Below are 26,037 nucleotides of genomic sequence, written 5' to 3'. Positions count from 1 at the left end.
AACAGTCTTAGTACAGTGGGTTAATTTTGATTGATGTTTAGAACTCTGAGTAGAAAAAAAAGTCACTGGGACAGGCAACATGGTTTAGTGGGAGGCATCCCTGCCCATGGCAGGGGGGTTGGAACGAGATGATCTTAAGGTCCTTTGTAACCCTAAACATTCTATGATTCTGATTAACTTTGCAAGTTTTAACATTTACTGAGCTCATTGAAATGAGTTGAAATGAGGTGGAAAGGTGCAAGAGGACCTCAAAACTGTGACAGTTTGAAAGTAGTTGGAATGAATGTAGTATTTGTAGGTCTGAAGAGAAGCATCTGCTTTATAAAATATTTTGGTTTAATTGAAATGTGTATATTAATTGTTTCAGTTAAAATGGTATGAAAGAGTTTTAATACAATGACTTGGTGAGCAGATTGAATAACACAGGAAGACCGTACAGTCTGTATCTGAAGAATCTAAGAGTATGCTCTGGCACAGTTAGAGGTCAGAACCTGGCTTTTGATAGAGAACAGAAAGTGTTGAGCTCCTTTAGATTTCTGCAGTGCAACCTTTGATCAAGGTGGCTGTTGTTTCCATTGCTTTTTATAATCTGTGCAGCCATGTACAGTAAATTATACGGCCAGTCATGTTTTCCTTGCAGGAAGAGTTAATCATAGAACCATAGAATGGTTTGGATTGGAAGGGACCTTAAAGCTCAGCTGTTTCCAACCCCCTGCCACGGGCAGGGATGCCTTCCACTAGACAAGGGTGCTCCAAGCCCTGTCCAACCTGGCCTTGAACACTGCCAGGGATGGGGCAGCCACAGCTTCTCTGGGCAACCTGTGCCAGCGCCTCAGCACCCTCACAGTCTTCTCTTCTCCAGGCTGAGCAAGACTAGCTCTCACAGCCTATCTTCACAGGAGAGGTGCCAGCCCTTTGATCATCATCATGGCCACCTCTGCAGTCACTCAAGCAGGTCCATGTCCCTCTTTTGTTGCAGGCCTGAGAGCTGGATGCAGTACTCCAGGTGGGGTCTCGTGAGAGCAGAGCAGAGGGGCAGGATCAGCTTTCTCAGTGTGCTGGTCACACTCCTTTTGATGCAACCCAGGACACTTGGTTTCTGGGCCATGAGCACACACTGCTGGGTCATGTTGAGCTTCTCATCGATCAACACCCCTAAGTCCTCCTTGGGTCTGCTCTCAGTCCACCCTCCGCCCAGCCTGCATTTGTGCTTGGGATTGCCCTGACCCAGGTACAGGACCTTGAACTAATCTAAAATCCTAGATCAGGCACAAATCTGGGAGTTTGTAAGATAAGAGTCTAGTTTATATCTGAATTTCTTTACAAAATGGTCTTTATTTGGGTGATGCTTATTGCAATTTTTGTGTTGCCATTATACTAATCTCTTTAGAGTTGCCTTTTGTATACGTCTTTAAAACATCATTTAATCTGATTATATTAAACAACAATGTATTTATGTTGTAATATGATTATGTTTTAAAAACACTGTGTCAAATTTTTCGGTCAGCCTTAAAAGCTTGAACTCTGCATATTGTGATATTGTAATGCATAATCTTTTTGTACCAATAGCATATAGCTGTTGCTCACAATAAATGCAAAACTGTAGATAATGTTGTAGTAATTGAAATAACTGGTTGATGTTTTCCTCAAATGCAGATACTATGGGGGTAATGGTATAGTTTTAATTGAAAATTTCTCTGACGTGTTTCTTGTGTCTGTTGTATCTCTAGTGCTAAAGAGCACGTTTTTAATTGGACTGGAGTCTAGCTGTCAGGTCTAACACTGTTTCTTACTGCAAAACAAAGTTCTCACCCTTTCCTCCTCCATCTTCTTACTGCACAACACTGAAAGCCAGCTCCGAAGAGAATAAGGTTGTTTTGGATGATGTTCAGAGAAGATCAAATCAAGGTCTCCCTTTATGGTATATAGGTTATGGCACACATTTCTCAGTGAAAATGTCTCCGCTGGTACTGAATGTTTTTAAGAAAATGAATCAGGGTGTCATGTTGCTACAAGCCTCTGGTAGCAAGAAGAGCATATTCCTACTGTTAGGGCAAAAATGTTATTTATTATGCAAAGTTGTAGAAAGTTATTTAGCGACGTAAGGTTGTGTTTTGTTTTGTTTTCATTTCTCCCTTGTCATCTTCCTTTCTAGTCTGAGAGTATTATCTTTTGATGAGACTATTTACTTCTGTGCATTTCGCTAGGTTTCCAGTGCCTGCCTTTCAGGTAAACAAAGATTATTAAAAGAGGCATTTTAAGAGCTAGCACAATTCAAGTAACACCCACTGAGTTCTTTAACAACTTCTACAAACATGAATCTGTGAAGAAGCTCTGGGAGATGAGGAGTGACACACAGTACTGCTAGCCTAATATACATGAAAAGTCAGAAGCATGGAGAGTTTAAACTACTTGTTCAAAGCCACATGAGCTAACTGGTGGTACCATGGAACTGAAAGCTGGATCTTCAAATTGTTAGTTAGCCTTCTGGTTCTCTAGACTCTTATTTTCTGAACACGGTTGGAGCAGTTTTGCTCTTGCCATTATGGTGATCCTTATGATTAGATACATCACTGTGGGAGAGTGGAGGTAATAAAATCTAAAGCAAGTTCGATAAGGTTATTAATCTGAATTAAATGAGTTTAAGCACACAGATCATTTTTATTCCTGGAAAATACTTCTGATTTGTGCATGTAATGTATTTGAAATTTGAATTACAAAGGACTTCTTTTTCCCTTAAATCAAGGCAATATGTAGTGGACTTCTTTTCCCCTTAAATCAGGCAATATGTAGTGGAACGCTGCTGACTGAAGGCTAAATATCTGATTGTAATTTGTTCTCTGACAGGTTCAGACACGAATCTGGTGGTCTTTCCCTGACAAATGGAGAACTATTTCCAAGCAGAGGCATATAACCTCGACAAGGTTTTAGATGAGTTTGAGCAAAATGAAGGTGAGTCATTTAAACAAGATTGTTGATGCACTTCAGATGTTTTCTACAGACAACACCACTGAAGAGGGAGAGATCTGTGATACCCTTTTTTGTTTTGACTTGCAGATTAATCTCAGAACTGGAAAAAAATATCAGTTAATTTTGCATGGTGTATCTTCAGCATTTATTAGTAGTGTTCTCTTCTGGTTCCATTCATCTTGTTTACATCTTTTAATAACAAACCTTCCATACATTTTTAAAATAAAGGTTTTATGAAGCTTGATCTCAATGGCAATAATTTTAATCATTTATTTTAAACAGATCAGGCAAAACTTATTTTAAGCTTCTTTTGCAGTTTTGGGAGGCTCATGCATAGAAATGTTTTATTAGGTCACATAAATCATATAATGCAAGTCATCATATCTGAAGTATTAGATTTTTTGCTTAGTCTAATTGCTCCTTCTGTGCTGTCAAGGAAATTGAACATTTTATGGGAGTGGGAATCTTTCTAGGCATTTCTAGCTGTCTAAAGTATATTAATCAATAGATTAAAGGTGCTTGTACAAATTCAATCTGATATTAATTGTAGCTCTAAACTTCTTGAGTTCAAGAAGCATTATGCAGTTACACTAGTAATGGTTGATCAAGGGTGTTAGTTATCTTGGGCCCATATTTCAACATCTCTACATTTATATTTGGGGTATTCTAATGCAACAAGAGTTAATAGAGCTTGTGGTTTTAATAGGGCAGTAAGATCTCTTATTTAAACACTTTTCCAGATGCCGCTGTTTCACCTACGCTTTTGGGTGCCAAGTGGAATCAGATTCTAGATCCGCCTTCTCGTCGTCTGTCATTTAACCCAACCGTGGCCAATGTAAATGAAGCTACAACTCCTAATGAATGTCAGCAGAGATTAAAGTCTTTCTCCTTGTCTCATTCAGTGACTACACCAACAGGAGGAGGGGATCACTGTGCTAATGGGAAGGATTTTAGCATAAGCCCAGAGACCCCAGTCATGTGGATTGATGATCAGGCTGCAGGAGATGATCAGTTGCTTAAAAGAAATAGTAATCGGGACGATCAGTGTAACACTGTGGAAACAGGAGAAAAGAAATGTGGGAATATAGCTTGCTTGCCAGAGGAGAAAAATGTACTAGTGGTGGCAGTAATGCATAACTGTGACAGAAGAACACTACAAAGTGGTGGTGCGGTGGATTGTAAAACTTACAACAGTCCATCCCTAATGGACACTATTAGCTTTACACTGGATAATGAAAACCGACAGACTGATCAGTTTAGTGTTACTGTAAACGGATCCACGGAAAAAGATACAGATACAGAAAAGCAAGTAAATAGGCTGTGCACTGAAGATGACTCTATAAGTCATTTGCTTAATGCTTCATCTGAAAGCCTGACTGTTGCATCCCCCTCCTCTCATTTAAAGGATGATTTTAATATGAATAAAGATTCTCTGTTTTCAGAAGCTACAACTGCAGGGATTAATGCAGTGACTCTCTTACAGAGACCAGTTGATGATACTGCTAGAATGCAAGAAAATTGTGTATCATCAGTTGAAAACTTTACTAGTAAAGCCATTCCTCAGAGAATGGATCTAGAAGCTAAAAACTCTACTTCTGGTTCAAGTAATGGAAGCTTAATTGTGGAACAGGAAACAACCCAACAGTTACAGTCTAGGCTGTCTGGGCTTACGGAAACTTGTCAAACTAACATGGCTGGAAGTGGCAGTTACAAGGAATGTGTTGCAGAGCATTTTGCCCCTGAGGATGTTAGTGCCACTGAAAGCGAAGTCATTGAATGTGGTAAAAACCTTGGCACAACAGAATTGCTCAGCATGGCAGAATGTTACCCTGAATCTCAGGAGATGACTAATTGGGAACTGACAAAGTTGAATGAGATGAATAATAAGCAAACTCTGGGAGAGAATGAAAAAGTCTTGCAGACAAAACAGCCTGATGAGGCATGTAGTAAAGAAGGTGGAGATGGGATGATGGAGGCAGGCATAGACTTAAAAGGGACTGGTATACATGAGCTTGAAGGGTCCAGTCTCTCTGATGTGATGGCTACATCAGCAGAAAGCTCTCTGTCTAATGGTTGTGATTCCTATGGAATGCAGAACCCAGTTGTTGCTCATGTTCCAAAGACTTTACCTTCCAAGGAGGACTCTGTAACAGAGGAAAAGGAGATAGAGGAGAGCAAGTCAGAATGTTACACTAATGTTTATGAACAGAGAGGAAATGAGACCACAGAAGGGAGCGGTCTTATTTTAAACAGCACTGGTGACCACATTAAGAAAAATTATTTGCATAATCTTTGTAGTCAGGTTTCATCCATGCAAGGGCAAACTTCACCTAAACCAGTGACTAATTTGCAATCTATCAGTGTTCCTTTTGGTGGTGCAAGACCTAAACAACCTACAAATCTTAAACTGCAGATTCCGAAGCCACTGTCGGACCACTTACAAAATGATCTTGTTCCCCCAAATTGTGGAGGTAATAGTAAAAACAAAAATGTCTTTGGTAAGACACAATTAGGTGATACAACAAATGTGTTTCCTGGTGAAACATCTTCAAATGCCTCTGTTACTGATGCTAATGGGGAACATTTGGAAGAGTATGAATCTGGAGTCTCTAGTAGTCCGTGCCTTGCTGTAGCCCCAGATAGTCCTGATAATGATCTCAGAGCTGGTCAGTTTGGAGCTCCAGCCAGAAAGCCTTTTACAACTTTGGGTGAGGTGGCTCCAGTTTGGGTTCCAGATTCTCAAGCACCGAACTGTATGAAATGTGAGGCCAGATTTACATTCACCAAAAGAAGGCATCATTGCAGAGCTTGTGGGAAGGTAAGTTTGTGTTTTGTAAGCTTAAAGCACCCTTTTTTTTCTGATACTGCACAAAATCAAATCGGAGGACTTTGATCCACTGGCTGTAGTTAACTGTGACATCTCTTCCTAAAAAGCTGTGTTTGGTTTGTGAAGGAAAAAAAAGGAGTTTGTAATCTCTATTTAGGGTCCTAATAGAGGATAACTGTTATTTATAACCGAAAGAATTATTAGCCCGTATGAGCAGTGTATTTGTTGATTGCAGCAATCAACATCATTGGATTCATGTTGAACTGCTACAAAATGGCCAAGTGCAGGAAACTTGTTTGCAGAAATTACTGCATCAATAATCCCATTAAAGATACTGAAACTTATTGATGTGAGTTGGAAGTGTGCTGCTGAATTGCTGGTGTTCCTGCTGGGTGAGATGGCTGATCAGCCATACATTTGCTCCTGGAAAAGAAAATACAGTAAATTAACTGTAACCTGATGTATGTGCACATGGTGAAAAATTTTGTGATGAAGACAACTAAAACATTATTTCTGTATCATTTTGTGTTGTGTAAGAAATATTTTATTGTTAACTTTTTCATGTTTTACGTATATGCCATCTAGGTCAACACAAATTCTTGGGTGATAAGTTTTTGTAAAGGATTAGCTTGGAAAGTATTTTCGGGTATGTTGTTACTGAAGTACACATCAGTGGCACGTGGGAAGTATGATCTTAGGAAAAAAATATGATAATTCAAAAGCAGTAAACCAACAGTCTTGTCAAGTAGATATTCATGAATATTTTTAGGATTAAAAGAAATACTGTGCCCCACTAAAAACTGGAGTAAAAGTAACTTTGGTTCACTTAAGCCCTATCCAGAGTTTCTGAAGTTGGTTGAAAGACCTCCTGACTGCTATGGCTGATATCTTTTGCTACCAGAAGAGTGCAGGGAAGCAGAATAAACCAACAAAGGACTTAAAAGAAGCAAATACGTCTGGAAAGCTCAAACCCTTATGCCACCTGTTTTTGGAAGCAGCCTAGCAGAAAACCCAGGCTTGCTCCTCTGTAATGGACTATATATGTGTCCCATTTGTCCCTTTGAGTTCTGTGCATTTTGGTTACTAATCTCTTCGCCACCAGAGAAGTAGATTTTACTCAAATTTGATTTTGAGACATGCTGAAAAGTCTTTCCCACGACACTTTTCAAAGCTAAGCAGACATTCATTGTGCACTGGTCCAGGACTTCCAGTTGCTTGCTTCTGCCATCCTCTTGCAGGTTGGCGGCAGTCGTGATGTGGAGCTAGCAATGCAGTAAGCGTTACATGAGGTACCTGCCTACCTTTTGCGAACCTCTTGGTTAGTATCAAAGGGCTCAATCTTTTTCTCATTGCAGTTAAGGAGAATCTGTAAGGCATGTAAATTAAAGGATTGTCCATTTTAGCTTTGCTATATTAACTTATACTGTCAGTTATTTAGGTCGTTCTTTTGGGTTTTATGAGTTTAAAAAATATGACTACGATGTTCATTTTACAGTAATGCTTTCTACTTATTTTAAACAACTTTACCCCTTGGATTTAATTACTTCCCTGTAGTGACTGCAGCCCTGAATTGCACAAATGAGAAGCTGAAAATGAAACTATCTGTAAACAAAATAGATAAAACACACACAGATAGAGCAATGCCAAAACACGTAGTGTGGTTTCTTTTTGCTTTTCAAATTGCTGAAGACAAGCCTTGAGAAGAACATCCAGCATTGTTTCACATTCTGTGTGGGGAACGGATAAAATAAAAGGTCCCTCTGTAGATAGATTTGTTTCTCAGATGTGAAAAATACATCACATATTAATATTTAATGTTCTAAGAGTATTAGAATTATCCCCAGATTAGCTTGTTTCTAGAAGCTTTTGTTAGCTAATGTTGTCTGGACAAAATCTGTACACATGCAGTCAAAAAGATATGGCAGAAGAAAATTCTGAAGAAAAAACTCACTCATTAACAAATGCTAGTGATCAGCATAAGTCAAATAATACTTACAGCAAATTGCTTTACAACATTTAATTCCTGTAACAATTCCAGGTGGAAAGAGACCAAAGGTTTTGACAAGCAAGTTCTGATGAGTCTAGCTGGTGGCTTGAGACACAGCTGTTCTCAGCTGTCTGTTCTTGCTTTCTGGTTAAAATCCCCATCCCCAAAGCAAGTCATTCTGACCACGTGCCTCTGGTATAGGTAACTACTGAATCACAGTGACACTTCTGCTGTTTCTATTAAATGTATGAATCTCATTTAAAGAATTGAGATCACATTTTAACAGAATCATAGAATCAGCTCTTGCAATTTATTGTTTCAAGGGAAGCCATGGGACTAAATATTTCTGAACAAAAGCTTTAGCACAACAGTTCCTTTTAAAGCTTTCTGGCATCCATTTTTTCCATTTGCATCGTGGCAAATCATTCTGGTAGGAGTGAATGTATCTGTTTCACTTGGGAATGAAAATTGCATTTAAAAATAGGTGAGTGGCACCTGGGAAGTCTGCCTCGGCTTTTAATTTCAGGCTAATAATTGCAAAATTAATGGACGATCTGAACCTCAGGGGAATGGTAGAAAGTAATACACTTACAGTAAATTCTGAATTAAAATTCATACCCTGAAGAATGTATGTGAACACATTCATAAATTTTACCTTATTTTACCTTAATGTATTTAGCATTTTCTATTGTCACATGAAACAATCATCCTTGATAGGAAAACCAGAACATTTATATTTCATTTTTATACTGGCAACCAAAGCTATAGTTTTCCACAAAAATATATTAAAAACCCCACCAAACCCCCTAGCAACTAATGCTTTAATAACTCCCAGTGAACCTGAAAGCTCTAATAATAGAAACTCACTTTGACACTGCGGTGTTATTCTTCTGTAGCATGATATACTGAGATAGTGACTTGGTGGTTGTTAATAACAAGACTGAATTATCACTTGTGCTGGATTGTGTTCTTCCTCAGCATTACTACTGTTAGAAGGCTGATGCAGCCGAAGAAAGGAGGTATAGGTGTTCTATCATGGCTTCTATTTTCTCTCCTAATATTAGATCATTGCACTTGGGAGCTTTGCTGAATGCACAATGTGTCCTAAATGCATAAAGGGTGCTAAATTAGGTATTAATTTGTGTAGATCCTTCATTTATGGTTGAAGACATTGATTTTTTTCCATGTTCAATATTGAACTTTCAATTGGAAGTTTCTCCCAGAGAGCTAAAATGATGTCAAATGTCTCTAAAATATGCTGTGATGTTGTTATTAATACTCCCTAGAATGCTTGTAAATTGGGTTAATGTGTAAATGCAGAAATGAGATTTTTAAAGTACATTTGCTTTTTTTAAATGACTTTTAAAGATTTTCACATATGCAAAAGGGTTGAGTTTATTTTTTGCATAAAAATGCCAGCGTGCACACACTTCTATTTTGTTTCTGAAATGTTTAAGTTGACATAATTAGGAAACATTTAAACTGGTTGAAATGAGGCAGGGTGAGCTCTTCTTTCTTCACATTTGATTTTCAGTTCTCATGGTGAAATCAGAGCTTATTTTATATGTGCTTATTTTAAACACTTGCCGCTAAAAGACTGCAAATGGAACAGGCTGCTAAGTGGTCATAGTTTGGTGTGATCCTTAACTCAGCTGAAGTTTAGGTAGGCTTACATACATTTATATATGATAATCCTATGTAGCTTCTTGTCTATATTACAGAAATACCACTGCTGAAGTGATGATGGAATAATTTTTTTGATTGCATAATGAATTGTAGATATAATATCCATCTAGAATTGAAATTTGAAAATCTCTTTTGATATCTGAACTCAGGGTGGCTGCTGCTGCTGTTTCTAGGTTTCCTGAGTGTGATATTACCTCTCTGCATGAAATGGGTGTTCATCAGTGTCTTCATGTCACCTGAACTTTAACCTTTTAAATAAAGAAAAGACTATTATTTAAATCAAATCAATCATTAGGGCAGCCTGATTTGTCTGTTCTGCAGGATTTTGAGATGGAAGTGGCTGTTATAGGATCATATCTGCATGCAAGTGTTTGTTTTGGTGCGCAAGTCATGCTCATGTTTTATGGTTTTGCTTGTCTGGAGGAAGCCTCAAGACTGTTTCCTGCCCAGGACTGGGGAATTGTTAGAGCTGGTTCACGTGAGAAGCACTAGTGATGCTACAGCATCTCTACAGGAGGTTGTCCTTCCAGGGGTTTTGCACCAGATCTCTCCCCTTAGCAGCCAGTGTGTGTAAAATGCAATTCCTGATTTCTCTCCAGTGTTGAGATGCTGTAGTTTTTTGTAATCATTTAAATACGAGCTGCTTTTTTTTTTTTTTTAATAATATCGAGCAAGATTTTCTTATAGTTCCAATGTCATTCAGCTTTTTAAAATGCCTATATATTGAACACTTTCTGATACATTACTGCTCAATTAAGTCTCAGTTGAGGAATAGCTTGTTATATATGAAGAGATTAAACAGCTAGAGTTGCTAATACATATAAATTGCCCTGTTGCAGAGAAAAATGACCTGTTTGAATTAATCTGTGCCATAGCAATGTCTTATGTAGAGAGAACTTGTGCATTTAGACACAGTTGGTTCTAGAAAGTACTCATACGTTTTCTAAGACTGAAATTAATTCCCAGATGGTTAATTCAATGAGTAAAGTGGCAGGAATTTATTAACCCAATGTCATGTATGCCAAACATATTTTGAAAATGCCATAGTGCGGTATCAGGACAGCATGCATCTATGTGTTCCATGTAATACTGCTTCATCAGGATTAGTAGGAAGGGCATCCTGGGCAGGTATTAGTCACTGTGGCTTTAAGAGCAAGATACTGATAATTAACTTCCTTATTTTCCACATCTTGAGCTTTACAGATATTCACTTGTCTGAACACAATCAGTTCATCACATCTTCTGAACAGCACTGAAGGTGTTTCCCCTTTGATTCCAGGTTTTTTGCGCAGCATGCTGTAGCCTGAAGTGCAAGTTGCTGTACATGGATCGAAAGGAAGCCAGAGTGTGTGTAATCTGCCATTCTGTACTAATGAATGGTAAGTGGCAAGAGAATCTGAGGTGCAGCATTTTACTGGCTTTGTGTTGAGCTGCAGTGATGCTATTAAAGAAAATAAATCAAAATACCTTGTTTGAATGGGTAAGTATTCTAAAACAGTGAAAGCCCTGGAGAGACCAGCATGGGAGCTCTGTGGAGAGCAGGGATTACTAAACTAAATATAGTTAACGAAAGGTAAAAACTGGTAAGGTTGCAATGAGTTTGAGAGCTTTAATTTGTGAGAGCTATACCAGCATTGCAGAGACTGGCTTTGGTAGCTTTTTGGTTTTTTAATTCAGGTGCCTGCTGTCTGTCCTTTGATGCCTGAGTAGTTAACCTGTTACACTTTTTTACTGGATGCCAAAGAGAAGATTCATGCAATTGTCCCTCTTCTAGATTATGCACTATAGGAAACTGGGAAAGTAGTCTTTATCCACAGATTAATCCAGCTCTTCTTCCTCCTTAACTCCTTGGTGCTAGAGTAGGACGTCTTATCTAAAAGCCTGTCCACAACTGCGGACAACTGAGTTGGGATTATTGCTTTGGGCACATTACTGGAGAGTCTGTCAAACCCAGGATGGTGCTGTTTCTAAAAGCCTGATGTAAACATGGGACATATGAGAGAGGTCACAAGTAGTTAGGAAGTTAACAAGTAGAACAAAGAAGAAGTTATATTATCTCTGCTTGATGTAAGGAAAGACTTTTGTTTGGGTTTGACCAGAAGGCCATGGAATCGATTCTGAATTTTGTGCTTTATATTGTTAACATTGCAGATACGTGGTTTAAATAGGGGCAAACACAGACTATTCTTCCCACTGTATCTTGAGGCCTTTGATAATTTCAAGAACTTCCTGTGCTGACTTTGGGTGGTGATGCTGCCCAGTCAACTTCATGTCCATGAGCCTGAGATGGCCATTGCTGAAAGACTCAGTGTTCACCTCTTCTGTCTTGAATTGAGAAGATAGAAAAATTGGATTAGGTTGAGAAAGTATCCATGTGAGTGCTTAAATCATGAGAAATCCTGTCTCACTGTGAGAAGTTCCAGGCACTGTCTTCAGTTTATTAATGGTCTTTGGATAACTGGAACCTGATGATCGAAGTTACTTCAGTTGTGGAGGAAGGTCCAACAGGCACAACTGAACATGCAGAAGGTAGAATGAGAAATAGACAAATCCAGGTTCTTAGTGCAAACTTGGAATCATGGAATCTCCATTGCTACCAATGTTTAGTTAAACTTTGGAGACTTTTATCAAAGATGGCTGCTGTAGTTACAACCAGGAAGTAGCTGGAAAAATGCTGTATTATGTCAGCATTCAGACAGAGCAATTTTGACAGTATCTTTACATGTTACTGTATAGTAGATTATTCGGGCTGCTGGTTTCAGAAAGATCTTTGGATTTGCTAAGGGTCTGGCTAAGCTTAACAGTTCATAGCTTTAATTTTCTCCAAAGAAGTTCAGTATTATGCAGGTTTGGTTGAAAGTAGCTGAGTGCTTAGGCTTGTGTCCTGGGTTTACCAGTAGCCGTTTTTCTCCTTCTTAGTAGCTAGTGCAAGCTCTGTGTTTTGACTTCCAGCCTGGGCAGAGAGCTGATAACACCGATCGTTTTTAGTTGGTGCTAAGTAATGTTTATTCTGGCCAAGGACTCTGTGAGTCTCATGCTCTGCTGGGGATGAGGGGAGGCCGGGAGGAAGCAGAGACAGGACACCTGACCCAAGCTAGCCAAAGAGGCATTCCATACCACAGCACGTCATGCCCAGGGAGGTAACTGGGAGTTACCCAGAAGAGCACGGTCTCTCTTCGGGGGGATCAAACTCGTTCGGTGGTGGTGTCGATTCTCTTCTCTTGTTATTTTCTCTTATCATTGTTATCATTGGTGGCAGCAGCAGTGATTTGTGTTATACCTTAGTTACTGGGCTGTTCTCATCTTAACCCGTGGGAGTTACATTCTCTCAATTCTCCTCCCCATCCCTTCGGGAGAGGGAAGAGTTGGGGGGGGCGGGGGGGGAGAAGGAAAGAAAGAGGGAGAAAAAAAAGGAGGGGGGGAGTGAGTGAATGAACTTTGTGGTTGGGTTTGAACCATGATAGCTTGAGATGAGCATCCAAAATTAGCAAGCAGTTTATAGAATCATAGAATAGTTAGGGTTGGAAAAGACCTCAAGATCATCTAGTTCCAACCCCCCTGTCATGGGCAGGGACACCTCACACTAAACCATGCCACCCAAGGCTCTATCCAGCCTGGCCTTGAGCACCGCCAGGGATGGAGCATTCACAACCTCCCTGGACAACCCATTCCGGTGCCTCACCGCCCTTACAGTAAAGGATTTCTTCCTTATATCCAATCTAAACTTCCCCCGTTTAAGTTTTAGCCCATTACCCCTTGTCCTGTCACTACAGTCACTAATGAAGAGTCCCTTCACAGCATCCTTATAGGCCCCCTTCAGATACTGGAAGGCTGCTGTGAGGTCTCCACACAGCCTTCTCTTCTCCAGGCTGAAAAGCCCCAACTTCCTCAGCCTGTCTTCATACGGGAGGTGCTCCAGTCCCCTGATCATCCTCGTGGCCTCCTCTGGACTTGTTCCAGCAGTTCCATGTCCTTTTTATGTTGAGGACACCAGAACTGCACACAATGCTCCAGGTGAGGTCTCACAAGAGCAGAGTAGAGGGGCAGGATCACCTCCTTCGACCTGCTGGTCATGCTCCTTTTGATGCAGCCCAGGATACAGTTGGCTTTCTGGGCTGTGAGCGCACACTGCCGGCTCATGTTCATTCATGTTCATTCATTCGTGTTCATGTTATGTTATTAAACAGGAACAATTTTTTCCAGTTTCAAAGAGTTTAAAGATTAATCAGTGGTAGGTCTTGAGTACTAATAATTCTTTGATGTAGGCCAAATGTATAAGATGATAGGAAATTTTAGGTTATAATATCTAAAAACTGAAACCAAGTTCTGACATTGATGTTGAAGGGGTGGTAAAATACGACATTTTGAGATGGAGAAAGTTACGTATGTCAAGGTGTACAAAACCAAGGAATTACACATACACCTGAAAAAAGGCAGCTGGCTCCTTTTGGTGGTGAGTAGGATTTGTTTTCATCTGGGGGAAGGGAAGAATCTGAAAATATTTCAGTTGAAACCAGAAATGTTCTTGTAAAAAGGAATAATAAAATTGATCATATTATAATGATTTCCTTTTAAAAGCCTTTCTGTCCTGTTGCCAGGACAGATGCACAGTAATGGCAGCAAACAGTGACACCACTGCTTGGTTTATTACAGGGAGAGTGCTGCTGCATGCTTAGGTGGACTTGCCCTGGGCTACCTCTCTGTTTCTATGCCTGCTGCAGTGCTGTGTGATGATGCTTTTTGTTACTGGTTAGTTAACTTGTAGCCTGATCATATCTGATCCCTCCTGATCGCTGCAGTTTCTTTGTGGGTACAGTTTTGGGGTTTTTTTCCACTCAATGCAGCAGGTTAAGCATTAATCTTTGCTCAGTCTTGGAACCAGGGGTAGGAATTCTGCTTTCAAAGTAGTTATTTGGTTGCTTGGTATCTGGTTTGTGTTTCACTGAGGTGTGTGGGGAGGGCTGTATGTTTTCTGGCACTTTTCCATTGCCAGGCTGTGTTTAAAAAGTTTCCCGTGCTTTTTTATTATGTTTTCAATTGGTAGATACCCTGAATTGGCACTTTGCTTGATTTAGACAAGGCTTTAGAAGTTCTTTTACCATGCTTTGACCTTTCTAACAAAGGGATCCTAGAGATGTAACTTTTTTTTTGTGCATCTTTAACAGTTCCTTCTTCCAGGCCCTATACTCCAAATGAAAACAGAATTGCTGTTGCAGAAATACTTCAATTTAATTAATCTTCTTAAATGGCCATGTCAGTATCTTTTCCATTGGCAGGCATTTCACTCCATCGGTTTTGCAGGTTGATGAGAGGAAGCAGGCGGGGTTTATGTTCTGTTGTGTTCTGTTCGGGGTTTTTGGTCTTGTTATTTTCACCTTGGTTTTCTGCCAATTTATAGCCAAAGGAACCAAAAGATGCACATGATTTATTCAGGCATAGCTGCTCTGAGTGTACAGGTGACATGATATTTATGTCTGACTAGGGAAATGCATTAATTGTAGCATACTAATATGGTTGAAGGTGCAAGTACACATGAATTTTCTGGTACCTTCCATAGCTACAAGCCTTCTTTATAGATGAAAAAGAAGTAGTACTGTGGAGATACAGTCTGTTTCACTAGCTAGAGGGGAGATTTCACTGTGATGGATGTTCTTGACAAAGCAGTTTTATGTGTTACTGTTTGGCCAGTTGAATTAAAGCTCAAGTCGTACCTTCAGAATGAATAGCATAAGTTGTTTTTATATATATAGTTAAGAATATAAGTTGTTGATCTGTACTGATCTGCCCTGGATATAAAGAAATGTAAGATGGTTTTTCTCATATACAAAATGTAAATCTGCTGAAGTGTCCTGTGGGTTATAAAACATTTGTAAGAGGAATATCCATCTGTCCATACAGTGTGATAAATATACATATATAGAAGTACTATTTTTTTTCAGGTAAATCTTTTGAAGAAGACACAAAATGAAGCATGAGGAACTAAGCTTCATACATAAAGTATAATTTTCAGAAAATATTTCTATATGAACTGCTACTTCTGTTGCACAGGACCAGTGCTGTTTCTCTTCCTGCTGTGTATTTTCTTGTTTAACTAATGAAATGTCCTGGGCTTTTAAATAAAGGAAGAGAGATGGTCTTTGGAAGGTTGTAGGGTCCATACCTACCGTAGGTGAGAGTTTAACACAGTGTTTTGGATTGTTAGATACCTTCCTTTGTGTTCATGTTTCTTGTTCTTTGTTTGCTTCAGCACAAGCCTGGGAGAACATGATGAGTGCCTCAAGCCAGAGTCCTAACCCTAACAATCCTGCTGAATACTGTTCTACTATCCCTCCTTTGCAGCAGGCTCAGGCCTCGGGCGCCCTGAGCTCTCCGCCTCCCACTGTCATGGTACCCGTGGGAGTTTTAAAGCATCCTGGAGCAGAAGGTAAGAGTGCTTCTTTTTTGTTTCAATTTGCCTATAGCAAGAATTTGGAAAGAATATCTGTACTTCATCCATTCCAAATACTCTAGCTACAGCCAGTTGTGATATTCCTGCCCTCAGTAGGAACATAAGGTTTTTTAAGGACAAGTAAATTATTCTCAGCAGATGTGTTTATACATGATGCTGCCATAGGCAATGCACTAGATGATGTCTTAAGCCCTTTCCAGTTCATATTTCTCTGTTTATTAATTTTTTCCATTTTGCCCTTCTGTACTCAAATTTCCAGTCAATGTTGCTGTGAGATCTTAAATCCTGTTTTTTATGTTCTCTCTAGTGGCTCAACCTAGAGAACAAAGGCGTGTTTGGTTTGCTGATGGCATATTACCCAATGGAGAAGTTGCTGATGCAGCAAAACTGACAGTAGCTGGGACAACTTCCACAGGAACCTTAGCAGTGTCGCATGATCCATCAAAGCCTGTCAACAACAACACTTCAGCAGCAGAAGTAAGGAAGTGTTCTGCTCTTCACCACAGAAATACCAAGCTTGCTTTGGTTGTGTAGCCTGTGTGTGAAAGATACTTATGTAATGCATGTTTTAAAGAAGCCGTGTCCTGGTCAGTAAGGAGTTTGAAACAAGACTGTCATAGCACAAAGCAGAAAAACTGTGACACTTCTTATAAAATGTGTGCAGGTACAACCTAACTATGTTAAATCTACCATACCCCATGTGAGTGGAATTGAGACTTCACAAAAGTTCAGATGGGCATAGGTACATTTAGATTTTGTGAAGAAATGGGTGTGTGTAGTGCTAGAGAAGGGGAGTGCACTCTCTGTCTAAGCAGACTTTTAGGAGTAGTTCATATACAGGAGGATTAAAGTGCCAAATGACTTGGTGCTTCTAGTTCTCAAGCAAACACAGACTCCTTCACCTACATCTAGTAATCCAGCTAGCCAGCTCTTATATATTTATCATTATTACTTTTGTAACATCATCCTTTTTTGTTTGCTTCTTGTAGACTGATAATGCTTCTGTATTCTCGGGAAATATAACTCAGGTTGGCAGTCCTGTTGGCAGTGCAATGAACCTAATTCCTGAAGATGGTCTTCCTCCAATTCTCATCTCCACTGGAGTAAAAGGAGGTGAGGGTATAATTTGGCAGCTAGCTTTTATGCTTACCAGTTGTGCTTAACCTAATAGTTACTCTGCTGATCTTAAAAATAAGATGCTGGCAATATGCTGAGTAGTTGAAGAGATTTACATTAAGTACTTTTAGCTAAATGTTGTGACAGTCCTTTACACCATTGGTACTTACTGGAATCCAGGAAAAACCCTGTCTTGCCATGAAATTACTGTAAGAAGTAAAACAGAAAGCAAAAAGAAAATTAACTTCAGTCCAGAAATGTGGGCTAATTTCTTCACTAATCGGACTGTGGGGAATGTTTCACACAGAGATACATTTTAATTAGCCTTATGAATATTCATGCTTCCCTCCTCTGAAATTCTTTTGGATCATCCTCTCTGTCTGAGGCATCCCCAAGCACTGCATTCAACAGCACTACTGTACATCTTGGCCCAGAATGAAGCTTTTAGTAATTGTGATGTCCCCTTCCAGAGTACCCAAATAGAGGAGAATTCAGAGAAATAAAACGTTATTTTTATAAGATTAAAAAGAAGTATATATTTGTTTATCTGACAGTTGCTTTCCACAGTCTGATTCACGACATCCTTTAATACATTCCTGGGATTAATTTTTTTCATTTTTTTATTCCTATTAAATATTTTACTGACTCAATGCATTTTAAAATGGCATCTGAAAGTAACCTTTTATTGCAGGATAGTGTCAAAACCAAAATGTGAGCAGCATTGAATTTCAAAACAAATCTGTTCTATCCTGTCTTAGCTCATAACTCACCCTGTTCATATGGGTGTCTGATTATTCGATCTCCTCAAAAAAGGAGTAAAACTAGAATAGACTTTTCAGCTTTTATGTAGATAACCTCACATAAATTGTATTTTGTATGCTAAGTTAATGTTGTTTCATATGCTGTCACATACCAGATTTTCTTTGCAGCATGATATTTTTTATATTCTAGTTCTATTTTAAGAAGAATTTAAAATTTTCACATTAGAAAGCAAAATTACCTTTCTTTCTAGATCATTCTAGCTGGAAAGGTAATACATTTCTTTCAAAAATCTTTTTTTACCAGTGTAACTGTTTTTTGTTATATCTTAAATGCAGAGTAGATTATAGCCACATGGATGAAAAAATGTTAATTTGCTAGTCATCTGGGTCTTAATCACAGAGGGACACTACAAACATCTTTGAAGTTTTATGGCAGGATCCATTTTACACTGGATTTTGACCTTCTATGATTTATGGAATACATTAGTTTATATATTTCTCCCCTCTTCATTATCTTCCTAGTAGCTAACGCACAGAAAGTGCATAAATTATGTGTTTACTTGTTTCTTTCTCAGACTATGCTGTAGAAGAGAGGCCTTCTCAGATCTCTGTCATGCAGCAGCTGGAGGATGGTGGCCCTGACCCTCTTGTATTTGTTTTAAATGCTAATTTGCTGTCCATGGTAAAAATAGTAAATTGTAAGTTTTTATTATTAAGTAAGGATTGGGCTATGAGGGGGAAACTGTTACCTGTGTTATTAGTAGGAACAGCAGTGTATTTATTTGGTAGGCTAGTTTGAAAATGTGCATCGATTGAAAACTGTACTTAGCCGTATTAAGGTACATTACAAAAGGCTCTTTTTCAGTGGCTTAGATATAAATACAGAAAATGTTGTATAGAAAATACAAACTAGACTGATAGAGCCTTCAGTCTCGGGTCTGGAGAGAGGTTTTGTCTATGGAATTGGTAGGGCAAGGTGTTGTATCACCAGTTTCTCCTTTGTTGCTTAGCTCATTTGCTTGTCATCCCATTCTGGAAAAAGCAGATGGGATCCCATAGTAATACACAGGTTCCATTCCACTACTCTATTCTTTTCTATACTATGTGTGTGCATGTGCATGTACCTGTGCAGGGAGAGGGAGGAATGAATGGGGAGGCATACAGATGGCTTGCCATGTTAGTACCTCAGTCAATCTGTGCTGGATAAGAAAACATTGTTTGAGAAATTGAGAAGGACAATTTTGCAGTAAAATGTTTTGTTTATGTGAAAATTTCATACAAGAAATTAAGATGTTTATAAACCTTTCAGCATCTGGTTAGATAGCAGTACAGTTTTTATGCATACATATAAAAATGTCATTACTGTGCATATATATACATATTAGATGGAACATTTTATTTCAGTAACTTTGTGCTCTCAACAAATGAATTGTGATGCTTGGAGCATGTGTCATCACTAACATTCATGTGAAGCAGAACAACATAGTGATTTCTCATGAAAATACCTAACATCCAGCTATCCATCTTGAGAGAGACATGACTGTCTAAAATGGGTTTAGCTGTCAAGATTGTGGTACGCAGTCAACAGCCTGGCCTTTTCCCAGGTTCCTTCATTCCTGTTTAAATGCTGCCTTTAATTGGGATACAGAAACTGCTAAAAGTTAATCCCAAGATCTGACTGGAAACCGTAATGCTTTTACTCCTCAGCTGTAAACAGGGAATAATTGAGCTGCTTTTGTTTTAGTTGTGCTTTCTTGCAAGGCAACGGATTTAGAACCTTATTTGTCTGTGAGACAGATATCACAATGAAAGATGCTGTAAAAGTGATTTTTGAAAGAGCTATTTTCATATAGTGAATTTGAGGCATATTTTATGAAATTTTCATCTTCTGTTCTGATCCACGTTTTCCTCTCTGCAGATGTGAACAGGAAGTGCTGGTGTTTCACTACAAAAGGCATGCATGCAGTGGGACAGTCAGAGATAGTCATTCTCTTGCAGTGTTTGCCTGATGAGAAATGTTTGCCTAAGGATATCTTTAACCATTTTGTGCAACTTTATCGGGATGCCTTAGCAGGTAGGAATACTCTCTGTTAAAAGTGGCTTGAATAGATGCTTGTACTGGGTCAGATAATCACATTTTTGTCATTTTGCTAATGGCTATTTTTGTATAAAAGAATAAAAAAAGTGAATAAGCATTAAAATCAGTAGGAAGATGGGGAGTTGCTATTATTATCCAGTGTTACATTCATCTCACCAAATGAAGTGCTGGTAACCTGGAGAGCTGCTCCAAAGATCTTCCAGCCATCCTCTGGGTGCCAGCAGAACAAAGAGGTTTGGGCTGTAAAGGCCATGCATAGACTATTATGGCAATGGAGCAGGGGGACTCTGCCTGTGGCAATTTTGTGTTCGGCAGCCGTTGATGACTGTCTGCTCTGGCAGCTTCTGCTAGGTGCTAGGGTAGGAGTCTGAATACAGCTATCCTATCTGAAATTAGTACTGTACTTCATTTAGCAGTAGGCGTAGTCGGGTACTCAGCAGGGCTCATGGGTACACTAATGACATTACTTCTAATAATTATTTTTCTTTCAGCTTGAAGTCAGGGTAGCTTTTTTAAAGATACAAAAAGAAAATGTTGAGAATCCTTGTGGATAGAATCATAGAATAGTTAGGGTTGGAAAGAACCTTAAGATCATCCAGTTCCAACCCCCCTTCCATGGGCAGGGACACCTCACACTAAACCATGTCACCCAAGGCTATGTCCCACCTGGCCCTGAACACCGCCAGGGATGGAGCATTCACAGCTTCCTTGGGCAACCCATTCCAGTGCCTCACCACCCTTACAGTAAACAAATTCCTCCTTATATCCAATCTAAACTTCCCCTGTTTAAGTTTTAACTCGTTACCCCTTGTCCTATCACTACAGTCCTTAGTGAAGAGTCCCTCTCCAGCATCCTTGTAGGCCCCCTTCAGATACTGGAAGGATAATATATTAAATATCCTCAAATCAGGTGGTTCAGAAATTTGATTCCCGCAGTGTGTGTCTCTATTGCCACATTATGGAGATAGTATTTATATTACAAACTACTACAAGTACATACATAGGTGTGCCTGGAATGAACCGTAAGGCACTGCAGAAATTATCCCTAAATTTTGAGTTTGCTACCTCAACTGCAAGATTGCATTATGTAAACATTTATACTTTTTACATTTGCTATGTGAATGGGCTTCTACTTTTTGCTGTTGTTGAACCTTAGAATTCAAAAATTATTGCATAAGGACAAATGCAAGTCACAGAATCCCAAGGGTTGGAAGGGACCTCAAAAGATCATCTAGTCCAACCCCCCTGCAAGAGCAGGGTAACCTACAGTACATCACACAGGAACTTGTCCAGGCGGGCCTTGAATATCTCCAGTGCAGGAGACTCCACAACCCCCCTGGGCAACCTGTTCCAGTGCTCTGTCACTCTTACAGTAAAGAAGTTCTTCCTGATGTTAACGTGGAACTTCCTGTGCTCCAGTTTACACCCATTGCCCCTTGTCCTATCACTGGATATCACTGAAAAAAGCCTAGCTCCATCATCCTGACACCTACCCTTTACATATTTGTAAACATTGATGAGGTCACCCCTCAGTCTCCTCTTCTCCAAGCTAAAGAGACCCAGCTCCCTCAGCCTCTCCTCATAAGGGAGATGTTCCACTCCCTTAATCATCTTTGTGGCTCTGCGCTGGACTCCTTCAAGCAATTCCCTGTCCTTCTTGAACAGAGGGGCCCAGAACTGGATGCAATATTCCAGATGCGGCCAAGTATTGGAACCAAGTATTTGGTTCCACTGATTATAAAATAAAGATAGCTTTCCAGAGGTGAAATGGCATCACATTAAGGTTATATGCTGAAAATACATTACAAAGGGTTCTGCATATCATTTGCGATACCTTCCCAATATTTTAATAAAATAATGAAAAAGATCTTTGTTTCCTAAAATGTCTTGGTAGGGCAAAAGTTAGCTTGTCCAGAGAGGTTGTTAGGTTCATGAGGTACTATTATCACGTGTCGTAATTGGATCTTGTGTAAACTGGAAACAAAACCTTTCTAAACCTCACTTTACTTGCAACGCTTTATATTCTAATTATGTTGTTATACTGAGGGAGATATATATGAAAAATTGAGTGCATGAGCGTGTGCATGGATATTGCAGATATAAAATCCAGCTTGGTGTGTATATTGCAATGAAGTTCTGTATAATCACACTACAGAAATACATAATTTATGACTCCTACATAATGTATTTGGAATCCTTTTTTTGGTGCTGTAGTGGTAGTAATTTGATAACCTACAATTGCACTGGTGCAAAAAGCTTCTATTGTACAATTCTTAATGAGAAACCAAATTTCACTGTATAAGAATTCCACTTAATGTGTAATGTTCTTTTGGTCAGATTTGCTCTGTGTTATGTATCAGACATGTAGTAGAAGCAGACACACACCTTGAGTTGCTATGTAATACCAAACTGCACTGAAGTTTTTGTAGAACATAGCACCTTGATAAATTCACACTGCACTTCGTAATGCACTCTCCCAGTACCCTTCCTTTTTTCTTTCCAAGTCATGTTTCTTTGAGAGGGAGAAGTATATATTAGGGTACTTTCAACTCTGGCTGTTTTAAGCGTCATTCAGCCAGGGACACAAGGATGTGATGCTGGAGGGGTTTCAGTTTGATGCTTGTAATCCCTTGGAAGTGGTTGGTAGTTTCCATGCTGTTAGAGATGGAACCATGCTTCTGAAGTTGTTCATTTCAGAGGTACTGCACCTCTCCTGGCAATTAGATGATGGACATTTAGAGTAAATGAGAATTCCCATTAGAAGTCAGAGACTATTTGAAACACTGCTTGACAGTTTCATTGTTCATTATATAACGTAGTAGTTTAAATTTATTTTGCCGTCAGGAAACTGAAATTACTTTGATGGATGTTTTTATTTATCTCCCTTAGTAAATGTGTTCTTAAAAAGTCATAAAACAAAAAGACACATACAATATGCTTTTACTGGAATGGAAACAAGAATTGCATTTAGCAATGTTGATTTTGTTGCAGAGTGATTTGGGGTTTCTTGTTGGTTTTGTTTTCTGCTGAAAAATACAACATTCCCTTTTTGTTTATTTAATTAGAGCCCATATCTATGGCACATTATTTTTTCATGAGTCATATCTATCAGCTTTTCTTGCTCAAGTTTGAATTCTACATTCAAGCCTAGAAGCACAGACTCGTATGTGCAGATGTTTCTGCTTTCCTTGGGGGATAACTTGTTTCTTGAGGCTGAGTCCTTTCCTCTGTGCTAGGTATTGCTTTCAGAGCATGGCTCTTGCATGTGCAGGTAGTGACAGCAGCAGAGCTCAGCCTCCAGACCTGCAGGCAGGGGCATTTAATCTGCACACTCAATGCTTTGCAGTTTGTCCTTCAGATTTGTTTCCTGTTTCAGCATGGGTAAGATGTCAGGCTGCTGCAGCACCAACCTTCCTTAGTTTTGTTACTGGAAGTCCTCAACCTCAAGCTATGGTCTGGTATTAGGACTTTATAATAGTAAAACAGCAGAGAGGTTTTGAAGGAAAAATGGCAGTTTTCACTATAGGCTGTATGCAAGTGAGTTATGGATTGTAAAGCTGTTAATTAAGGCAACTATTAATTGCTGTTCAGTTTCCATCATTTTATTTTTCCTGTGGCCCCTCTGTCATCAAACTCCCCGCTGTGCTGCTTTTCTTGTTTAAAAATGGGAAGCTAATGATTTCTGTTGTGGTTGTAGTAGTTGTACTGTTGTAGTAGTAATCCCATGATTATCCTTGTCTGTTGGCTATAAGCCTGGCAGGAGGTCTAGTGAATGGAAAAATGAGAACTTCTGTCTGTCTGAATGGGTACTTTGAAGCAGTTGCATGTGTCAATATAGAGCTGCCAGATACACCCTAGTGCATTAGCTCTTTGATGGAATACAATAAATGCTACTGTTACTTTTGTAGCAAAAATGCAAATCCGGCAACTGCTTGAAATAGCTTTGTAATTGCCCTGGGTTTGGGGATATTCAGGGTCAGGATGGATCTATCCCAGTCACAGTCTTGTGTGTGTTTTACCCAGCCTGATTTTAATTAAATAAAGTGGTAGCTAATACAGAGTAGATATATAAAGAAGCCCATGCAGATGTTCTGAACAGATTAACTGAGTGAGTAATTATACCCCTGCAAGTGTAATGTGGAAAATCAAACATCGTACAAGGTGTGATAGTGATTGATTGGAAGACTGCTGCAGAGTAGTCTGAGGAAGTTTTGGATGCTGGAAACTGCTACTCATGGTGATAGTAAGTGAAGCATTATGTCCCTTGCCAATACAAATAACTTGCTGATGTGTTTCAATTAAAAGATGCTGAGCATGGTCAGAATGCTGAATGTTGAGTTTCATGGGTTTTCTCAATGTTGGGATCTGCTACAGATGTGTTGTGTCATCAAGTTGCATTCATGGTCTTGTCTCTTCTGTATCTTTCTGTCACTCTTGGTATGGTAGTGACAGGGTTTGTTTTGCTTTTTTGTGGTCATTTGCTCTTGAAGAAAATCCATCTGGCAGGATTGTTCCCAGGTGACTATTGCTTTGCATCTCTTGCTACAGAACTGAGACACTTGGCTTTTCAGGATGCTGGCATGGGGTTTGGTACTTGGCAGTTCTTGGTTGTTACTGATGACAAATGAGGCCATACAGATGCCCAAGCCACAACAGATGCCTTCCCTGAGACTGGATGTTTTTTGATCTGGGATTAACCAAAAGATATGAAGCATGTATAAGGAATTTAAGCTTACTGGTTTTGATAAATGCACCTAACTGGCTTCACTATATATTGAGGGCAATAAACAAATGCAGGAATCTATTTTCTTTATCTTTCCTGGTATAAACTCTTTTATTTGAGTCCAAAGGGGACTGCCAGACTGATATGCAAAGTATACTGTTCATCAGGGGAAGATACTTCGGTGAAGAATTCAAAACAGCATAGATCATGACTGAAGAGAAAGTCACATCAGTGGATAAAAGTGTGGGATTTTTTAAAGGACTTTATAGAGCTGCTTAGGATTTAAAGTCAAGGGTAACCCAGCATACCTGAGAAGAGAGTAAGTACTGACCTCCTGCGGAGCTGCTTTAGATGCATCATTCACACTTCAGGCACTTCTGAATAATGTCAGTTGTCTGATGTCAGGTGCTAGAACTTCATATAAGGAAAAGCACCTTTCTGTTCACTCTGAGATTACTTGTCTAGAAAGGAAGTTGTGATATTTTGTAAATGACGTGCTTTTGAGAAGGATAGCTTTGTTTGAAAGCTTTTCTGAGAGCCACGCTTCCTCTGAGCTTCTGAAACACAGCTTAAAATGTGTAACAGTGCAGTGGGTTGGGTTTGACCATGTCAGGCCAGTAATAGCAACTTATCGGTGGACCTGGAACCACCCTTGGAGACATGGGAGGAAAGGCTGACAGGCCCTGGTCGGTGCAGAAATGTTTGTGGGACAAGCTGAAAGCCCAGAGAGGCTTTTTTGACTTGGGTTTGCTGGTTGAAAAAAGGCACTATAGAGGTGTGTAGGAAAATGCTTGATTCTTCCCGTGCTCTCCACACGCCAGGCTCTTGCATGCTCTTATAAACAATGAATTGCAGCACAACTACCTAATCCCAATGGTTTCTCCTTTTATTAGTGGTAACCTATTGGAGTTTCCACTGTGACAGTTGCATGTGTCAAAAGGAGTAACTTACAGTGAATGCTGTGGCTTATGGTAGCGCAGTGCTGAAAAGCTGAGTTGCAGATTCCACTCTGAGGGGGGTTTTCATGTTTCTGTTGGTTGAAAAAATTCCTGTTAAGGCATCCCAAGCCTGGAGCCTTGAAGCTCCATCTCCTGAACGGAAAACATAAGTAGTCATCCCCTTCTGCTGCAGCACTTGGCATCAGTCACAAGTGGAAATGTCTGATTGCTTTGTCATCCCAGTGGGCAGTATCACACGTCTCAGAGCTGTATGGCATTGTACAGCTTCACTTTGCTGAGCCTCTTTCACATTGAAGGTGCATCAGAAAAGGGTGCACAGTTCAGTTCAGCTTAGCAGTTCATATGCTTTAAATGTTTTAAGGTTAGGAAGGTTTATTGTGGTCATGTTGTTGGAAGTGAGAACCTCACCAAGTAATTTTACTATCAGGCCCTGTAACTTCTATTTGGGTAAGAACAGATGGG

The 26,037-nt window shown here is 39.5% G+C and overlaps 1 protein-coding gene across 2 annotated transcripts in view; it reads left to right on the top strand.

Annotated features, from left to right (window-relative positions):
• Positions 1-26,037, top strand: part of ZFYVE9 (zinc finger FYVE-type containing 9) — a 65,039-nt gene that overhangs the window by 21,579 nt on the left and 17,423 nt on the right. For both annotated transcript variants that reach the window (XM_065673340.1, XM_065673339.1), the window contains exons 3-10: positions 2,848-2,952; positions 3,711-5,788; positions 10,750-10,849; positions 15,718-15,894; positions 16,226-16,395; positions 16,908-17,031; positions 18,371-18,493; positions 19,714-19,869. In XM_065673340.1, the coding sequence (XP_065529412.1) occupies positions 2,883-2,952; positions 3,711-5,788; positions 10,750-10,849; positions 15,718-15,894; positions 16,226-16,395; positions 16,908-17,031; positions 18,371-18,493; positions 19,714-19,869 (2,998 nt within the window). In that variant the 5' untranslated portion in view covers positions 2,848-2,882. The remainder of the gene's footprint in view (positions 1-2,847; positions 2,953-3,710; positions 5,789-10,749; positions 10,850-15,717; positions 15,895-16,225; positions 16,396-16,907; positions 17,032-18,370; positions 18,494-19,713; positions 19,870-26,037) is intronic.

Source organism: Lathamus discolor, chromosome 3 (assembly GCF_037157495.1).
Source record: "Lathamus discolor isolate bLatDis1 chromosome 3, bLatDis1.hap1, whole genome shotgun sequence".
Classification (NCBI taxonomy): Eukaryota; Metazoa; Chordata; class Aves; order Psittaciformes; family Psittacidae; genus Lathamus; species Lathamus discolor.
The sequence above is the reverse complement of the archived record's forward strand: the minus strand, read 5'-3'. Positions and strand labels throughout refer to the sequence as shown.